Source organism: Festucalex cinctus, chromosome 2, assembly GCF_051991245.1.
Source record: "Festucalex cinctus isolate MCC-2025b chromosome 2, RoL_Fcin_1.0, whole genome shotgun sequence".
Lineage (NCBI taxonomy): Eukaryota > Metazoa > Chordata > Actinopteri > Syngnathiformes > Syngnathidae > Festucalex > Festucalex cinctus.
Genome location: NC_135412.1, coordinates 40,388,329 through 40,406,916, shown reverse-complemented (window position 1 = coordinate 40,406,916; position 18,588 = coordinate 40,388,329). Strand labels below are relative to the sequence as shown.

At 38.9% G+C, this 18,588-nt stretch overlaps 1 protein-coding gene across 1 annotated transcript in view; it reads right to left on the bottom strand.

Moving 5' to 3' along the window:
• Positions 1 to 18,588, bottom strand: part of tmem240a (transmembrane protein 240a) — a 34,896-nt gene that overhangs the window by 3,645 nt on the left and 12,663 nt on the right. The window contains exon 3 of the mRNA XM_077515096.1: positions 14,295 to 14,503. Within this exon, the coding sequence (XP_077371222.1) occupies positions 14,295 to 14,503 (209 nt within the window). The remainder of the gene's footprint in view (positions 1 to 14,294; positions 14,504 to 18,588) is intronic.

The window sequence follows — 18,588 nt, the reverse complement described above, 5'->3', positions numbered from 1 at the left end:
TTCTCAATTCAGGCATATATATGCAATGTTCTGTATTCTCTAAATTAGGTGGACAAACCTTTGGATTGTCCCAAGAGGTCCCAAGGGGTACCGGGCCCCCTGATACGGGTTGTTCGGTCCCTGTACGACCGTTGCCAGAGTTTGGTCCGCGTTGCCGGCAGTAAGTTGTATTCGTTCCCAGTGAGGGTTGGACTCCACCAAGGTTGCCCTTTGTCACCGATTCTGTTCATAATTTTTATGGACAGAATTTCTAGGCACAGCCGAGGCGCAGCCGAGGCGTTGATGGGTTCCGGTTTGGTGGCCTCAGCATTGCATCTCTGCTTTTTGCAGATGATGTGGTGCTGTTGGCTTCATCAAGCCGGGATCTCCAACTCTCACTGGAGAGGTTCGCAGCCGAGTGTGAAGCGGTTGGGATGAAGATCAGCACCTCCAAATCCGAGACCATGGTCCTCAGTCGGAAAAGGGTGGCGTGTCATCTCCGGGTCGGGGATGAGATCCTGCCCCAAGCGGAGGAGTTCAAGTATCTTGGGGTCTTGTTCACGAGTGAGGGCAGGATGGAGCGAGAGATCGACAAGCGAATCGGTGCAGCGTCTGCAGTGATGTGGACTCTGTATCGGTCCGTCATGGTGAAGAAAGAGCTGAGCCAAAAGGCGAAGCTTTCGATTTACCGTTGGATCTACGTTCCAACCCTCAGCTATGGTCACGAGCTGTGGGTCGTGACCGAAAGAACGAGATCCCGGATACAAGCGGCCGAAATGAGTTTCCTCCACAGGGTGTCCAGGCTCTCATTTAGAGATAGGGTGAGAAGCTCGGCCTTCCAGGAGGGACTCAGAGTCGAGCCGCTGCTTCTCCGCATTGAGAGGAGCCAGCTTATTTGGCTTGGGCATCTGGTTCGGATGCCTCCTGGACGCCTCCCTGGAGAGGTGTTCCGGGCATGTCCCACCGGCAGGAGGCCCCGGGGTCGACCCAGGACACGCTAGAGAGACTATGTCTCTCGGCTGGCCTGGGAACGCCTTGGGATCCTGCCGGCGGAGCTGGTTGAAGTGGCTGGGGAGAGGGAGGTCTGGGTTTCCCTCCTAAAGCTGCTGCCCCCGCGACCCAACCTCGGATAAGCGGTAGAAGATGGATGGATGGATGGAAACATTTGGATTGAGTCTCTTGTTGAGATTTACAATAAAATATGATTTGATAGTATTTCAATTTACTGCTGTCAAAGTTAAAACGTTAACTAATAAATTAATCACAAAAAAATTATTGCATTAATCATGTATTAACGGAGATTAATAACACTACCAATTTTTAGCGCAGATGATCCTTGCGCTGACAGCGGATGGTTACGTTAAAGGTAGCACAAGTTGTGTTTGAACAATAAACATAAGTACATTGCATACATGCATTAAGGTAAAACATTTAATAAATGTCGGGAGTATGCCATTCAGAATATTTGTTCACATCAAACTATTGTGGTCAGTTTTTTTCCATTTTAAATTATGCAAGTAATTAACTGATTAGAAAAAGAGGAGGATGAGCATGTGCAGTGGATACATTTTTTTAATAAAATGTATTTTTATAAAATAATAAAAAAAAAAAACACGTATCAGGTGCTCTTTAAATTTGGTGGGAAAAAATGTTGACAAAAAAGCCTTTTTAATTAAGCGATTAATCGTGATTAAAATTCTAAGATGTGATTAATCTGATTAAAAAATGTAATCATTTGACAGCTTTTTTTTCACTATATATAAATATATGTACATTTTAAAGTGGGGAGATTCCATTTGACGCACTCACAACTTTGAAATGAAGTGATTTTTCGATTCAAATTGTTTTTCGTTACGCCCCAAGTAAATATGGCCGAGTAGTGGCATTGCAGCAAGTGGAAATCTGTTAATTTGAGGTAAGGCATTTATTTATTCAAGTAGGTGCACTGTGTGATTAACTAAGGCCTGTCTATTCAGTCAGAAGACCCTAAAACCAGGTACATGATTCACCCCCCCACCCCCCCACCCCCGCCAAACTTAGCCAAGTACCTCGGGAAAACCCCAAATGTCAGAAATCAAAATCCATTACACATGAAATTACAATGCAGTATTACATAGATCATTTGATGGCATGAAAATTATGTCGATGTAGGCCGGTGGTCATCCAGGGGCCGACACTGATGAATTTTGGGGTTGTGAGCCTGAGGTGAGGAGTGGGGAAGACATTTTTGCTTGTCAGGTTGTAAAGCGAAGGAGGTGAGGTGAGGCCCTCGGAGACAGGAGGAGGGAAGGGCCTAGACCGCAAATGGTCCAGCTAAAGGATAAGCGGGAGGAGGAGGAGCGGCGGTGAAGAGTGAGGATGGGGTGTGTGCACGGGATGGAGGGGGGATGAGTTATTTATAGCTGTGAATGGGCCATGCTGTCCACAAGGACTGCTCTGAAGGGTATCCAAAGGAAAAGAGGGGCAAACAAAGACAGGTCTCTCATTTGAATAAAAGAATGGAGATGACAGTGCACACCATGGAAATTGTATTTATAATTTCAGGTTGCCAGGAGGAACTTTACAATTATTGTCTTGTTTTGTCATCGAGTTATCAGATATTTACAGAACATGAAGCATCATATAAGAAAGGCGGGGGCAATCTCAGCATTCCAGCGTGTGTGCACACGCAAGTGCGTGTGTCTTCCTCACTTGCCATTCCAGCTGTTCACTCGCTCTTATTCTATTTTTAGAATGGGTGGAGAAGAGAGCAGTGTGTACGTGGGGGTGGGAATGTGACAGCACCTTCATCCTGAACCTCCCTCCACCACCAACTGCACTCACACACACAGACACACTGAAATTCTTCCTCTTGTCGGACTCACCTCCACTCTTCATCGCTGTGGGGTAAATGAGTATGACCCAGCATCAGAGTCACACACACATTTTTATACACAGGGGGCATTCCCAAACTAAACAAAAAAACTCTTCATCATACTATGGGGATGCTTCAACTGTTTTTTTTCAATTTCCCTCTGATAATGCACTGATTGTTGTGCATCCTAACATTTTGTATTATTCCAATTAGTATCTAGTACCAGTATTTTATGTAGGTTGTGTTTATGTGTATTTTAATTCGTGTTTGAGGTGTTGTTGTGGACCCAAACGCAGAGAAGCAGGACGAGGAGGCAGAGGTGAAGTTAAAAAAAAAATTTAAAAAAAAAGGGAAAAACTGACAGCATGACAGGAGGAAAGCAACAATGAATCGACACAGACAGAGGGGAGACAAGAGACTAAATACACAAACACACTAATTGACACAACGAGACAGCTGGGCAAGACACAAGTTGCAGAGGGTGCTGATAGGTTGACACATGAGGAAGTCAGGCAAACACAGGTGGGCAGGACAATGCTTGACGAGACAATGGGAGACACACGAGGAAAACCGAACACAACAGATCATAACAGAAACTTAAAGAACATGATGACAAACTCAAACAAAACCCACTCAAAACTAGAACCCTGACAAATGACATTCCATTGTTTCACTTATTCGTCCTACAGTATGTGGTTAAATGGAATAGAATGAAAAGGATTGCTACTTTCATACATATAGTTGTGCCTTTAGATACAAGTTTAAATTGTTCAGTGACTACGTCATAAATCAAATCATATCTCAAATAATATTCCACATTGAAATGAAAAGAAATGCCATTAATCTATCCCAGCATCCTCCCCCAAAAACAAAGATTTTTTGTGTTTTGAATAAGGGCAAATAGTACTCGACATAAGATTACTGTATGCATTATAAAAACATTACAGTACCGTTGTAACAAAATTAAATCAAATGTAATGATTAAACCAATTGTGCATTGTCATTTAATGCTACAATCTAATTCATTGTGATGCTCCTGATGTACAGTATATTACTGTACAGTCATGCAGACACAAAGAATAACAATTGTTTTTCTACTATCTACTGTACGTGATTCAGTAAGATACTGTAATATTGGTCATTTTTCGTAGAGGATAAAGAATATATGCCTGAGAGTACTGTTAAACTGTACTGTAAACGCATTGCTTCTAAATTAGTGACTATGTAACAATTAGCATGTCAATAGTGTTTTGCATTGTTTGTTAGCATTGAGCTACACAGACTTTCCATAAGGTGAAGCTGTGTTGTGTTTAAAATACCGTGGGGATGGCATTAAACAGCTTGAAGCCTCTTTTTGATGACCGTTATTTGACTAACTGACGCTTATTATGAAGCGAGTTGAATTGAGTTCACTGACATCATACAGCGCTCGTACAGGATCTCAAGTTCGCGTTCGCGAGTGAACGCGAAAGTGAAAAAAATGGCCCCAAGTCGAACCTCAGAACTGTAAGGCACATATGCATGCTGCCTTTATGTATTTGACTTCACCCTTATTGTATTTCACAACCAAATTTACTTGCCTTTATCAGCTGTACATTGTGTGTATAGTAAATAACATCGTTATGATGGGAATAGTTGACCCTGGAATAGTATATTAATTATTTCCTATGGGAAAGATTTGTATGAAATCCAAAAAAGTTGAAAGTTAATCAGTGTCATCAACTTTTCCATTAACTTTAAAAACTGAGGGACAGAAGCCCTAGCTTGCACTTTATTTATTTATTTATTTATTTTTATTTTTTTGTAGGACTTCCTCCCTATTTGTGCCAAACGACTGAATACGTTCCATATTTAGATGCAAAAGCAGATGGTCGTTCAAACATAAGAACGTTGTGGATGTTTTATTATCCAGCTCACTGGATATTGTGCAATCAGAGAGCACATTGAACAGCTATAAGGGGGAAAAGAAAATAAGGGCACAAAACTATCATGCTTAATTGGATCCAGGCATATGGCGTGGAAAAGAGTAGATAATAATGATGCAGAATGTGGGACTGGGGTCATTTTCAGGCCATATAAATACATGAACGGGGGTTACACAACATTGCGGTGAGCAGTGTTAACCTAAACAATATCAGAAGCATTGAGCAATGACTTATATTTACAACCTAAATTCTCATAATTGTTCGATGAAGTATTCATTTTCAGTAAGGACCAAGCCCTGCTGTGAACAGAGAAAATCCATGACTTATTGACTCCCACCCCCCAAAAATGTAATTGTCCATAGATACCACAAGATGGTGACCAAGCACTTTTGTCAATTTGGCAAGGCTGTGGCCTTACTAAATGAAGCTGTCCCGCATTTCAACAGAGTTCATTGACACCAAGATGCCACAAGATGGCACCAAAATACATGTTTTATATTAGATAGGCTTTGGCTTGAACACAAAAACAGTTTTTCAGCTAATAAGGAGGATATGTTTCCAACCAAACAAGTAGCAAAATTGCAAATGCTGAACTGTGACTATGCAAGAAAAACACTAAGATGGTAAGTTCCCGTTAGCATTTGCTAACTTCCTGTTTGCGTTAGGATAGCAATGTTTTAAAAACGAAATGTATTTTGTATTTAAATATACAGTGGATGTAATTCTTAACATTGTGTATTTAGTTTTAGAGTTAACGCCAAGTGCGGTGTCATTAAACAGCTTAAAGGACACCTCGTGACAACAGAATAACATACGCTACACACTTACTAGTTGCTAATGCTAAGCAAACAAAATGGTGCATTCAGAGTACTTTCATCGGAAACTTCGGCTTTCTTTGATAACGTTTTTTAGCCGCAGCTACTCGACGCCGGGCCTGCCCAATTCCGCCGTCGTCGTTGCGCACCGGACTTGCCTGATCGTCTCTCGGTTGCTGCTGCTTGGCGGGCTTGCCTGTTTTGTTCAACAGGCTTGCCTGCATCATTGTTTTTCGCCATTTACACGTTGACTGCAGTACGGCGAGGGGGAAGAGAAGGAGGGGGACCCCTCAATCTCAGGATACTTCGGACAACAACATGCCACCAAAACAGAAACAGGACTCAAAACCGGAGGAGGACTACTTAACGCTCACACAGGTAAACAAAATGCTACAACAACAAAACGAACTTTTCAATACACTCCTAAATCAACAACAGGAACAATTTAAAGGATTTGTTAAAATAATACTGGATTCAACTAATGCACGCATTGACAATATCACCAGAGAACTACAAGAAGTTAAGGGGAGTCTGCAATATACGCAAAAGGAGGTGGATGATCTTAAAACAACTCAAATTAATCACATTGAAAACGGTAAAACCATGCAAACTGAAATGTACAAAATATGTGACAGTTTAATCATTTTAAATGAGAAAATGGAATATTTAGAAGGACAGTGTAAAAGAAACAATCTGATTATTGATGGAATTGAAGAATCACCAGGAGAAACATGGACTGACACTGAAGAAAAAGTAATGAAACTATTCAGAGATAAATTACAATTTCAGGAGAAGATAGAATTGGAGCGTGTGTATCGGACTGACAAACGGGAAACTGGGAGGACCAGACCCAGGACAATTACAGTTAAATTTGAAAAGTACAAAGATAAAATAAAAATTCTACAAAAAACAAAACATCTTAAGGGCACAAACATATACATAAATGAGGATTTTACTGATATTGTTCGAAAAAAACGGAAAGAACTTATACCAGAAATGAAAGCAGCACGGGAAAGAGGAGATATTGCCTACCTAAAATACGACAAGCTTATAATTCATCCCCGTACAAGCACACCCAGACACTTGCACCAACACAACTCATCAATAAAATGAAGGAAGACACAGTACACTTGATGACGAAAAGTTGACAAATACTAGAATGGAAAATCTATACCCAAACACAAAAAAATTACAAATATTTGATTATACGGAACATAAGACATCTGATCCAGAAAATGGCATTGATCCAGATAAATTTTTATGTAGTAACAACTATGACCTTGCCTGCGAGTACCACACTGATGAGCAATTCAATGTAAATGTAAGTAAGGATTTTCGTGCATTCTCAATCATACATTTTAATAGTAGAAGTCTATATAAAAACTTTACAGAAATTAAAAAATGCTTGAGTAAAATAAATAAATTCCAAATTATAGCCATATCAGAGACATGGCTTGATAATGAGAAAATAAGCGATATAGAAATGGAAGGATATGAATTGTTTACAATGAATAGGGAAAACAGAAGGGGAGGAGGAGTTGCAATATATGTTGATAAGGTTTTCAAATGTAGTAAAATTGAACATCTAACTACTACTGTGGATAATGTAATGGAATGTGTAACTATTGAAGTTCACATAAAAAATATATCAAACGTAATTATAAGTTGTATATATAGGACACCAGGATCATGTCTTGATACATTTAACGATAAGTTAACAGATATCCTTAGTTATACAAATGATAAAAAATTGCGAATATTGTGTGGTGATTTTAACATTGATTTATTAAATCCTAATGGACATCAGAAGACAACTGATTTTATAAATATGATGTATAGTAATAGTTTATTTCCAGTTATTATAAAACCTAGTAGAATAACAATCGATACAGCTACACTAATTGATAATATATTCACAAATAAAATTGACCTTAAAATAGAAAGTGGACTCCTTATTAACGATATAAGTGATCACCTCCCGATCTTTGCAATTTTTTATGATTATTTTGATAAAAAAATGAAGCCGACTACTTACACATTTGAAACTAGAGTAAGAACAACACGCTCCATGGCTGCCTTTAAGTTGGATTTAGAGAAACACAACTGGTCTGAGGTTTATTCAAATAACGATCCTGATATTGCATATAGTGAATTTCAGTCAACCATTATTTCTTTATATAATAAACATTGTCCATCAATTAAAATTACAAGAAAGTATAAAGGTCCAAATAAGACATGGATGACGAAGGGAATACAGAATGCATGCAAAAAGAAAAATAATTTATATAAAAGATTTATTAAATTGAGAACTGTGGAAGCTGAAACAAAGTACAAGATCTATAAAAATAAATTAGCAAATATTATTCGAATAAGAAAGAAAGATTATTACCATGAATTATTAGAACAGAATAAAAGCAATACACAAGAAATATGGAAAACACTAAATCATGTAATTAAAAAAAGTTCTAAAAAAACAAATTTTCCACAATATTTTATAAAAGATAACGATATGGTAATTGATGAAATTTCTGACATAGCTAGTAATTTTAATGAATATCTAGTTAACGTGGGCAGTAACTTGGCAAACAAAATCCCAGAGCCAAGAAACAAACGTGAAATAGATAAGAACATTGTAAATAATTCATCCACAATGTTTCTTAATGATGTTAATGATATAGAAGTATTAAATGTTGTGAAAACATTAAAAAATAAAAAGTCTACTGACTGTCTTAACATTGATATGACATTAGTTAAAAGTATTATGAAATATATTGTACAACCTTTTACATATATTTGTAATTTATCATTTAAAACTGGTATATTTCCATCAAAAATGAAGATAGCCAAAGTCATTCCTGTTCATAAAAGTGGAGAAAGACACACGTTTAATAACTACAGACCAATATCATTGTTGCCACAGTTCTCAAAAATTCTAGAAAAATTATTTTCATATAGATTGGATAATTTTATTGAGAAACACAAGCTCTTAAGTGAAACCCAATATGGGTTTAGAGAAAAACGGACCACCTCAATGGCAGTCATGGAGCTTGTAGAAGCAATATCTACCGAAATAGATAATAAAAAATTTACTGTTGGGATTTTTATGGATTTAAAAAAAGCTTTTGATACTATAGATCATTCTATATTAATGAATAAATTAAATAAATATGGAATAAGAGGTTTAGCTTATAAGTGGATGAAAAGTTATTTGGAAAATAGATATCAGTATGTGCAGTTTAATAATGTACAATCAGAACACATGAAGATCACTCATGGAGTTCCCCAAGGGTCTGTGCTTGGCCCTAAATTATTTATACTGTACATAAATGATATTTGCTATGTCTCAAAAATATTGAAAAGTGTCTTATTTGCTGATGATACAACTTTCTATTGTTCAGGAGAAAACCTGAAGCAGCTTCTGACTACTGTGGAGTATGAATTGAATATATTAAAAAAATGGTTTGATGTAAATAAATTATCATTGAATTTAAATAAAACCAAGTTCATAGTTTTTGGCACTAGACAAATCACTCATCAAGTTAAAATTATGGTGAATTCAATTGAAATAGAAAGGGTGAATGAAAATAAATTCCTTGGAGTTATTATCGATGATAAATTATGTTGGAAGCCACACATAGAAACTGTTAAAAGGAAAATGTCAAAAATCATAGGGATACTCTATAAAAGTAAGGATGTTTTAAACATGAAATCATTATATATATTATATAGTTCACTATTATTACCATATTTGACCTATTGTGTGGAATTATGGGGAATGGCATATAAAACAAATACTAACACCGTTTTCAAATTGCAAAAGAAAGCTATAAGAATTATTAATGGATCAAAATATACAGAACCAACACATCCACTATTTATTAAATTAAATGCAATGAAATTTTATGACTTGGTGGATTTTAAAATAGCACAAATAATGTATAAAGTTTATAACAATTTACTCTGCCACAGTACTCAGAAGTTATTTGAAATTAGACACAGTCCTTATGATATAAGGGGTACAAGTGTGTACAAAAAACCCAAAACAAGAACAAATATTAAGCAAAGGTGTGTATCTGTAAAAGGTGTTGATCTGTGGAATCATTTGGAAATTGCTCTGAAAAATTGTGACTCAATGCTGGAGTTTAAAAAAATGTTTAAAAGTAAAGTTCAAAAAAATTATCTATGTCAGACCAGAATATGAAAAATGTACATGTGAGTATGTGTAAATGATCTAGATAGGTATTATGGTATATGTTTAGTAAATTTATGTATATATGTTTTTGGTAAATGTGAATATGTTAAGTGCACTTGTGTATATGTGTGTATATGTATGTATGTATATGTGTATGTGTATATATATATATATATGTGTGTATGTATGTATATATGTATATATATATATATATATAACTTGGATTATATATATCATTTATTATTATTATTATTATTTTATTTTTTATTTTTTATAATTAGTAAATTAAAATTGTATTAATAATGAAATAAGTTTAAATATATTGAGTAAAAGGGGTAGGACTAGATAAGTTTTTAACTTCTTCCTACTCCCTTTTGAACATGTAAGTTATGATTGATTGAATGATTATTTTATTGGGATTTTCTTCTCTTTTGATTGTTGTTGTTTTCTGTTTTATTTCTGCTGTTCATTTGTTTATATGTTCAAAAAAATAATAAAAGGAAAGGAAAAAAAAAGGATAATAATAAGCCATTTAGCTCAATTGTCCGATTGTTTTGGCCATAGTTGAAGGCCAATAATCGGGCGATTATAATCGGCGGCCAATTAATCGGTTGGGCCCTATTTGGCACATTAATTTACAGGGTAAAAAAAACAATTAAAAGTATTGATTCATGGATTTAGAATCGATATTGGGCAATGAAAAGGAATATCGATTCGAGATCAATATATCGATATTTTAGACCCAGCCCTAGCTCTTACATTGCGTTTTTTTTATATAGTATTGATGGTTTCTAAACTTTCTATAATTGCGATATGATAGCGGTGGTACTAAGAACTGGATCAAAAACCTAGTTTCCACTGGATAGTATTTTAATAACTGCCATCATTGTACATCATTGTGCATGACTTGTATGGCTCCACTAATGTGACGTTTAAGGGTTCAGAAAATCTATTCCATCCATTTTCTATGCTGCTTATCCAGAGCTAAAGCCTATCTAAGATGACTTCGAGCAAGAGGCAACCCTGCACTGGTTGCCAGACAGTTATGGGCACATACTGTATTCTGTAGAAGCAGACAAAAATTCACTCTCACATTCACACCATCAATGGGAAGGAACCGAGCCAAAGATGAATGTACTACCACACCATCAGCGACTGATTCGGAGCATATCTGCACTTTTTGGAACTAAAGAAAGTAGGCTACAAGGAGTTACACTGGAGTCAAATAATTAGTCCTGTGGGGCACTGGACTGTCACTTAGAGTAAAGGGCTTCACTCGCCTGACTTCAGTCAGTGTGCAGCGTGGGTTCATTTCCCACTCAGTGATGGCCTGAATGTTAGTGTGAATGATTGTCTGTATCTATTTGTGCCTTGTGTTTGACTGGCAGCCAAGCCAGGCCAGAGGGTGGTCTGCCTTTTGCCCCAAGTCAGCTGGGACAGACTTAAGGATAAGCACTATAGACAAGGTGGATGGATGGATGGATGGATGGATGGATGGATGGATGGATGGATGGATGGATGGATGGATGGATGGATGGATGGATGGATGGATGGATGGATGGATGGGAACTAGTGTTAATTTTAGCAGCCATTTTTAAATTTAATGTCAGTTTTAGTCCATTTTCAATCACACCTGTTAGTTTTTATCATAATTAGTCAACCTCATCCCGTTTTTATTGAGTCCATTTTAGTTGACTATAAATCTAGCATTTAAGTCTTTATTTTAGTCCAAGAAAACATCATTTTATTCATCTAGTTTTAGTCAACAAAAACTGTCAACGTTTTAGTCTACTTTTAGTCAGGACAATCATTTTACCCCCATATATTTTTTGTCAGCAAATTATGTTGAACATTTTGATTCTAAGACTATTTCACTATTTCATCTTTTTTGATGAAAAACAACTTCACATACAATTACAGTGGCTCCGTGCTACAAGCTAGCAAGTTAGCCAGCATTAGTTAGCGTTCAGATTAACATTACTGTTGGAACGTTATAGACATTGTATTATTTATTCTACTTCTTTTTTTTTTTTTTTTTTACATTTAACCATGAATCCACCTCCTGTCTGTCCCATGTTTGTGCACGTTGCGCTCGCTAGCTGCATATTTGAAAGGGGGTGTGTCACATGACAGATTAACAGAGACAGAATTTTTCAAAATCATATAGTTTCGTCTCGTTTTAGTTCATGAACTAAAATGTCCATAGATTTTAGTCCAGTTTTTATTGAAGTCCATTTTTGTCTCATCTTCATTAGTCGATGAAAACGTACACCGATTTCGTCCGTTATTGTTTATTAATGACGGTTTTAGTCTCGTCTCGTCTAGTCTCGTCTAGTTTTAGTCCGGTGGGGGGAAAAAAAAAAAAGAAAAAAAAAAAGTGCATTGACGAAATTATTTTTATTTAGTTTTCATTGATAAAATTAACGAGCAGAACGGTGGCTGACTGGTTAGCACGTCCACCTCAAAGTACTAAGGACTCGGGTTCGAGTCCAGGTTCCGGCCTTCCTGGGTGTAGTTTGACTGTTCTCCCCGTGCCTGTGTGGGTCTTCTCCGGGTACTCCGGTCTCCTCCCATATTCCAAAGACATGCATGGCAAGTTAATTGGGCGTTCCGAATTGTCCCTAGGCGTGCTTGTGAGTGTGGATGGTTGTTCGTCTCTGTGTGCCCTGCGATTGGCTGGCAACCAGTTCAGGGTGTACCCCGCCTGTTGCCCGAAGCCAGCTGAGATAGGTTGCAGCACCCCCCGCGACCCTTGTGAGGACGAAGTGGTCAAGAAAATGGATGGATGATGAAATTAACACTAATGGGAATTGGAATTTTGAGAGGTGGAAATTTACTCCTACTATCCTCTTGTCATACATGTAGTTTATACTTCATCTCATTAAATTGTGCAGGACGTCACTGATGACATAGTGGTTAATACAGCACTGAAAAAAGCGGCAAAAAAGTGTGCATCAGACAATTTGCTTCAAAGTGAGATACAGCTCACAAAGAGCCACTTGAGCAATACTAGAACTGACAAGGTTGTTCAGATGAATGATCAATTGTTTTGACAGCAGATAATCATCAGCAAGATAAAATGTACATTCTCTCTGCATGTGTGCATCCTAAATGCATTTTGGTATCTACTCGACCCTTCGAGAAAAGGAAAACCGAGTCTGACATGTCGCTAAGTGTTTGTCTTGAGAGAATGAGAGACACAGGTTAACTAACAGAAAAATGTTTCGGACTGTAAACCCAAGCCACAAACATTTTGCCCCCCCTTGCAACTTAAACCCTTGTGCAGATTTTCCCAATTGCATGAGCGGTCACGTTCTTGCCTATTCTTAGCTTCCCTTTAAGTCAATAAAATTGTGTTTACTGGTCCATATCAGCGTTAAAGCTGCTGAACGCTACTGCCACCTGTAGCCGGAAACTAAATTAAAAGGCACTTCTAAAAATTACACAAAAACCATGACTGATTGTCAGGGGAGAAGAAAAAAAAAAAAAAAAAAAAAAAAGAGTACATGTGCAAACGTGCTAATCAGAGTCCGAAAATATTAGAATGAAAGTGGGGCTTGTCAAACGATTAAATATTTTAATCAGATTAATCACATCTTCGAATTTTGATTAATCATGATTAATCCATTAATTAAAAGGGCTTTTTTATCTACATGTTTTGCCCGCTAAATTTAAAGTGTACCTGCTATGTGTTAATTTTTTCAACATTTAATATTTTGAGGACGTCTTCAAAAAATTTTAACCACTGCACACTCTCATCCTCCTCTTTTTCTAATCAGTTAATTACTTGCTTAATTTAAAATGAACAAAAAAATGACACCAACATTTTGAGTAGAACAAATATTCTGAATGTCATATGCAAATATTTATAATTAATGCTTTATTTTATGTTTATTGCTCAAACACAACCCGTGCTACCTTTAACGTAACCATCCACTGTCAGCTAAAGGATCATGTGCGGTCAGAATTAATAATGTGATTAAAATACGTTTATACATGATTAATGTGATAATTTTTTTAGATTAATTAATTAGTTAAACGCTTGAACTTTGACAGCACTAAATGAAAGTCACAAGATTTTTTATTCTACTCACGTCATGACGTTGACTCCCCTCATCGCCTCGTCGACACAAAACATGACGCCACTTTATGAAAAAAATTATGAGTACATGTGTAGACATGTGATAATCATAGTCTGAAAATATTAGGAAAAAACGCTCAGTATTTTGGATAATATTAACGTCATAAGCGTTGTTATGCATATGTATATGCCCACCTATTATTTCCCTTTACAAGTCTGACAGTTTATTTTCATATTTTACGAACAGTGGTTAAATCATCTTTACACTACAAGGCTGGAGCAAATGATTTCTATTTCCATTATTTTCCGATGGAAGCATTTTTCTGACATTCAAACCAACATCATAGAATGACTTGTGTTGGACCTTTATTTTCCTCATGTCAAAGTATCAAACGTCAGACAGTCTGCAGCGGCAGCCGAGTGGGTCCTGAACCAAAGGGTGTCTTACCGTAGTAGCGGCTCGACCTCCAGGCTCTGACGGCGCAGTGCAGGACGCCGTCCAGCCACAGCAAGAGCCAGCTGATGCAGAAGCCCAACAGCAGGCCCAGCATCAAGTCCATCTCCTGCTTGGTCACACTGTCACTTACAAAGTAGTTCTCTGAGGAGTCCACCAGCGAATGGTCCCCATCGTAAGGAATGACATAGTGGACATGATGTCTGTAGAAAGAGACAGATACCTGTTAGATCTATTGTGTATGTACAGTACTGTTCAAAAGGTTAAGTCATCACTAATGTAAAGTAAAGTAAGTTTTTTAAACAGTAAATAGTAGGGTACTTACAGTTGCTAGCAATAAGCTAACACCATTGTAGCTCCTAGAAACAAAAAAAAAACAAAAAAGCTACAATCCATCCATTTTTTTGTTCCATCTGGAGTCCTATAAAAACATAACATACCCTGATGTCCATAAAGTTATCATAAATGAAGGTACCGCTAACTTAGCCATCCATTTTTCTACAGCACTTGTCTTCATTAGCATCACTGGTATATCGAAGCTAAATGTGACTGGTGACGGGCTACACCCTGTGCTAGTCGCCAGCCAATCGCACGGTACAAACAGCCATTCACTCTCACATTCACATTTATGAACCAGTGTCCTCAATGAACCTAACATGAGCTGAGATTCAAACCGAGAACCTATCGACCACTAATCCTCCATAGTATGGAGGACCAAAACTGCCAATGCAGCATAAAATAAATAAATGTGGGAGCAGTGTTTTGATTGATTGATTGATATATAATTCTATTTATATATTTCTTTTTTATTTCAACATTTATTTTTATATATATATATTTTTTTAATCTTGTTTATTTTTGTATTTATTTTACTTTTATTCATTTATGGATATATATATATATATATGTTTTTGTTGTTTTATTTCCATTTATATTTATTTGTTGTATTTAATATTTGAATTATATTTTTTAGATGCATTTTTATTTTCACTTTTAGTCATTTATTTATTTACTTAAGGCCTCAGTATGCTTCTGCGAGAGGCTCGCGTGGAGGCGTCACGTTGGAGCTCCGCTCGTGCGTTTGCCTTCCGACTTGTGCGCAATACACATCACTATACACATCGGTGTCTGCTGGAGTTTCACACCAAGTCCCGCTGTCGCTATGGCTGGGCCGCCACAGAGTGGCGATTCCTCTGCATTTTATGACGGATTCAGGAAGTTCAATTTAATTCAGAAACACGAAACAAAGTCGGGGGGAGAGTAAGTTCATCACCGTGGAAATTAATTATTGCCAATTTGCACCGGTGTCGGCCGTAAACTCGCCAAAACACAACAGCCGTGCGCTTAGCGAACACAGTTTTTTTTTTTTTTTTGTTATTGTTGTTTTCCGCCTCTCGTCCCAGGCACATATCCACATGCGCAGCCGTCGTCTCCGAGCAGGGAAGTCGATTTGCGCCGCCAGTTGCCTTCACCGAAACTATCTGGGCGGGGGGCGGGGAGAGAGAGAGAGAGAGAAAAAAAAGCAAAAACGCCATCGAACGGACCAATCAGAAGCGAGCTACGCCCCGCCATCTACGGCGTTCAAGGATTGGCGACGTGTGCACGGCAGCCGGCCACGAGCGACGCGGCACTTAAAATTCATGGCTCGCGTCGATCATGTGACCTACGGCGATCATCAATTAAGCCTAATTTATGCCTCCACGTTTGCTCTCGCGTCGATGAATTTTAAGTGCCGCGTCGCTGGTGGCCGGCTGACGTGCACACGTCGCCAATCCTTGGACGCCGTAGATGGCGGGGCGTAGCTCGCTTCTGATTGGTCCGTTCGATGCCGTTTTTTCCTTTTTTTCTCTCTCTCTCTCCCCGCCCCCCGCCCAGATAGTTTCCGTGAAGGCAACTGGCGGCGCAAATCGACTTCCCTGCTCGGAGACGACGGCTGCGCATGTGGATATGTGCCTGGGACGAGAGGCGGAAAACAACAATAACAAAAAAACAAAAAAAACTGTGTTCGCTAAGCGCACGGCTGTTGTGTTTTGCCGAGTTTACGGCCGACACCGGTGCAAATTGGCAATAATTAATTGCCACGGTGATGAACTTTCTCTCCCCCCGGCTTTGTTTCGTGTTTCTGAATTAAATTGAACTTCCTGAATCCGTCATAAAATGCAGAGGAATCGCCACTCTGTGGCGGCCCAGCCATAGCGACAGCGGGACTTGGTGTAAAACTCCAGCAGACACCGATGTGTATTGTGATGTGTATTGCGCACAAGTCGGAAGGCAAATGCACGAGCGGAGCAACGCCGTAACCCCCCCCGTGCGAGCCCGTCGCAGAAGCATACTGAGGCCTTTAGTCATATATTTATTTTTAATTTGGGCTGTTTTGGTCCTCAATTTGTTAACTCAATAACAATATGTATATATATGTATATATATATATATATATATATATATATATATATATATATATATATATATATATATATATATATATATATATATATATATATGTGTATTAGGGCTGGGCGATAAATCGAATTAATTCGATTAATTCGTCCATTTAAAGCACCACGATGTGAAAATCAGCTAAATCGTGAAATCGAGGTGCTTATAAACAAATATACATCCCCTCCGGCTCGCGTCTGCTGATGATGTCACCCTACTATAGCAAAGCTGCGGTATGAGGTGTCATCGGAAGGCGCACAGGACGGTCACCCCGGGTTTACACCGGTTGCGGTGCGGTTGCGGTGCGTTCCGGCGACGCAAGCAATTAGATTTCATTCATTCGAATGGTGCAGTTTACACCGCTTACGGGTGTGTTGCGTGTCGACTGCGTCTCAGCTGCGGCCCGCAGCCCTTCCGCAAGGATAGACCTATTTTCTATTTTTGCCGGACGCCGCAGCGGTAGGCCTCCGGCAAATGGCAAGGTAGCACAAAACACATCGAGCGGGACAGGAAGACCGACGCAGTTTCGAAATAAATTTCCGGTTACCTTTCAAGATAAAACACTCGCCAGCTCCTATTTCGCAAGCATGCTAGCAAAACGTGATGTGGGCGTAGACGGGCCTGGAGTTAACGTGCGAGGTGCTCATTCACGGTTTAGACACCAGCGAACATGGACGAGGAGAGGTTTATATTGGAGGTAGAAAGCCACAAAATAAAACAAGTCCACCTCTCTTTCTGCTTCTCTGTTGAGCACAGACTTTCTGCGTGTTTGTCGTTGTTTTTAATGCCACATGACCGCGCGGTCACGCGAGACACGGCGGGAAGTGGTCGGCGACGGAGCTGCCGGACCGCAGCTGTGCGGAGCCGGTGTGGATTGGCCAAAAAATTGACCCGTCCGAAGCACGCAGTCAAGACGCACCGCACCGCAGCCGCACCGCAACCGCAACCGGTGTAAACCCGGGGTCAGGACCCCCGCGACAGCCGTGCAGGCATTTCACACATTACCGCCTGTTTGTTTTGTTTTTTTCCCTTCCTTCCCCCCCCTCACTCACACACACACACGGCGAAGCGAACCCACGCTACCCGGACCGAAGGCAAGTGACACTGAAGGCAAGTGACATTATGTTCCACACCTCCACTGGAGCCCCCCATCAGCGCCTGTTTGCTAACGCTACGCTACCACTCGCGTACATTATGTCTGCTGCAGAAGACGAAGAGTTGCTGTCTTCATGCGGTATCGTAATTTGGTCAATAGCACATGTCGAATTGCACGTGAACGTCCCCTCATGTTGATTTTCTACTGGAGAACTGGGAATTTATTTTCATACCCGAGTTTCCGAGCTGAGTGAACTTTTCAAGTTTCAACACGGCGGAGAGCGCACAAGGATTTGTGAATGGTAAGAAATATTAACACTTATAAAGGGCGCTAATGTCTGCTTGCACAGAAGGCTGTTTTAGAATCTACACAATTACGTAAATGACACAATTTTGCTATAACAACAAAATCACATGAACAGAACTCGGTTGTAATTAGGAGTTTCCGAGTGGTAACGTCTATCTTTCCCATAGCACGTGAAGGCAGGATTGAGTGACTCGTGTTTACGTCTATTTTATGGAATTGGAGAGTGACGTAGAGCAAACTACAAGTGTGTGCAAGGTTCGCCGAACAGCTGTAAAACGAAGAGTAAGTAGCAGCAGAACTAACCTCTTCCAGCACTTGCGTCAAATGCATCCGAAAGAATTTGAGCTTGAGTTGAGCTTGTCTTTTGCCAGTTTCAGTTGACAGTCTAGTTTTTGTTTTGTTTTTTCGAGGAATTTGAGTTTAATTACAATCAAAGGTGGTGCTGATTAT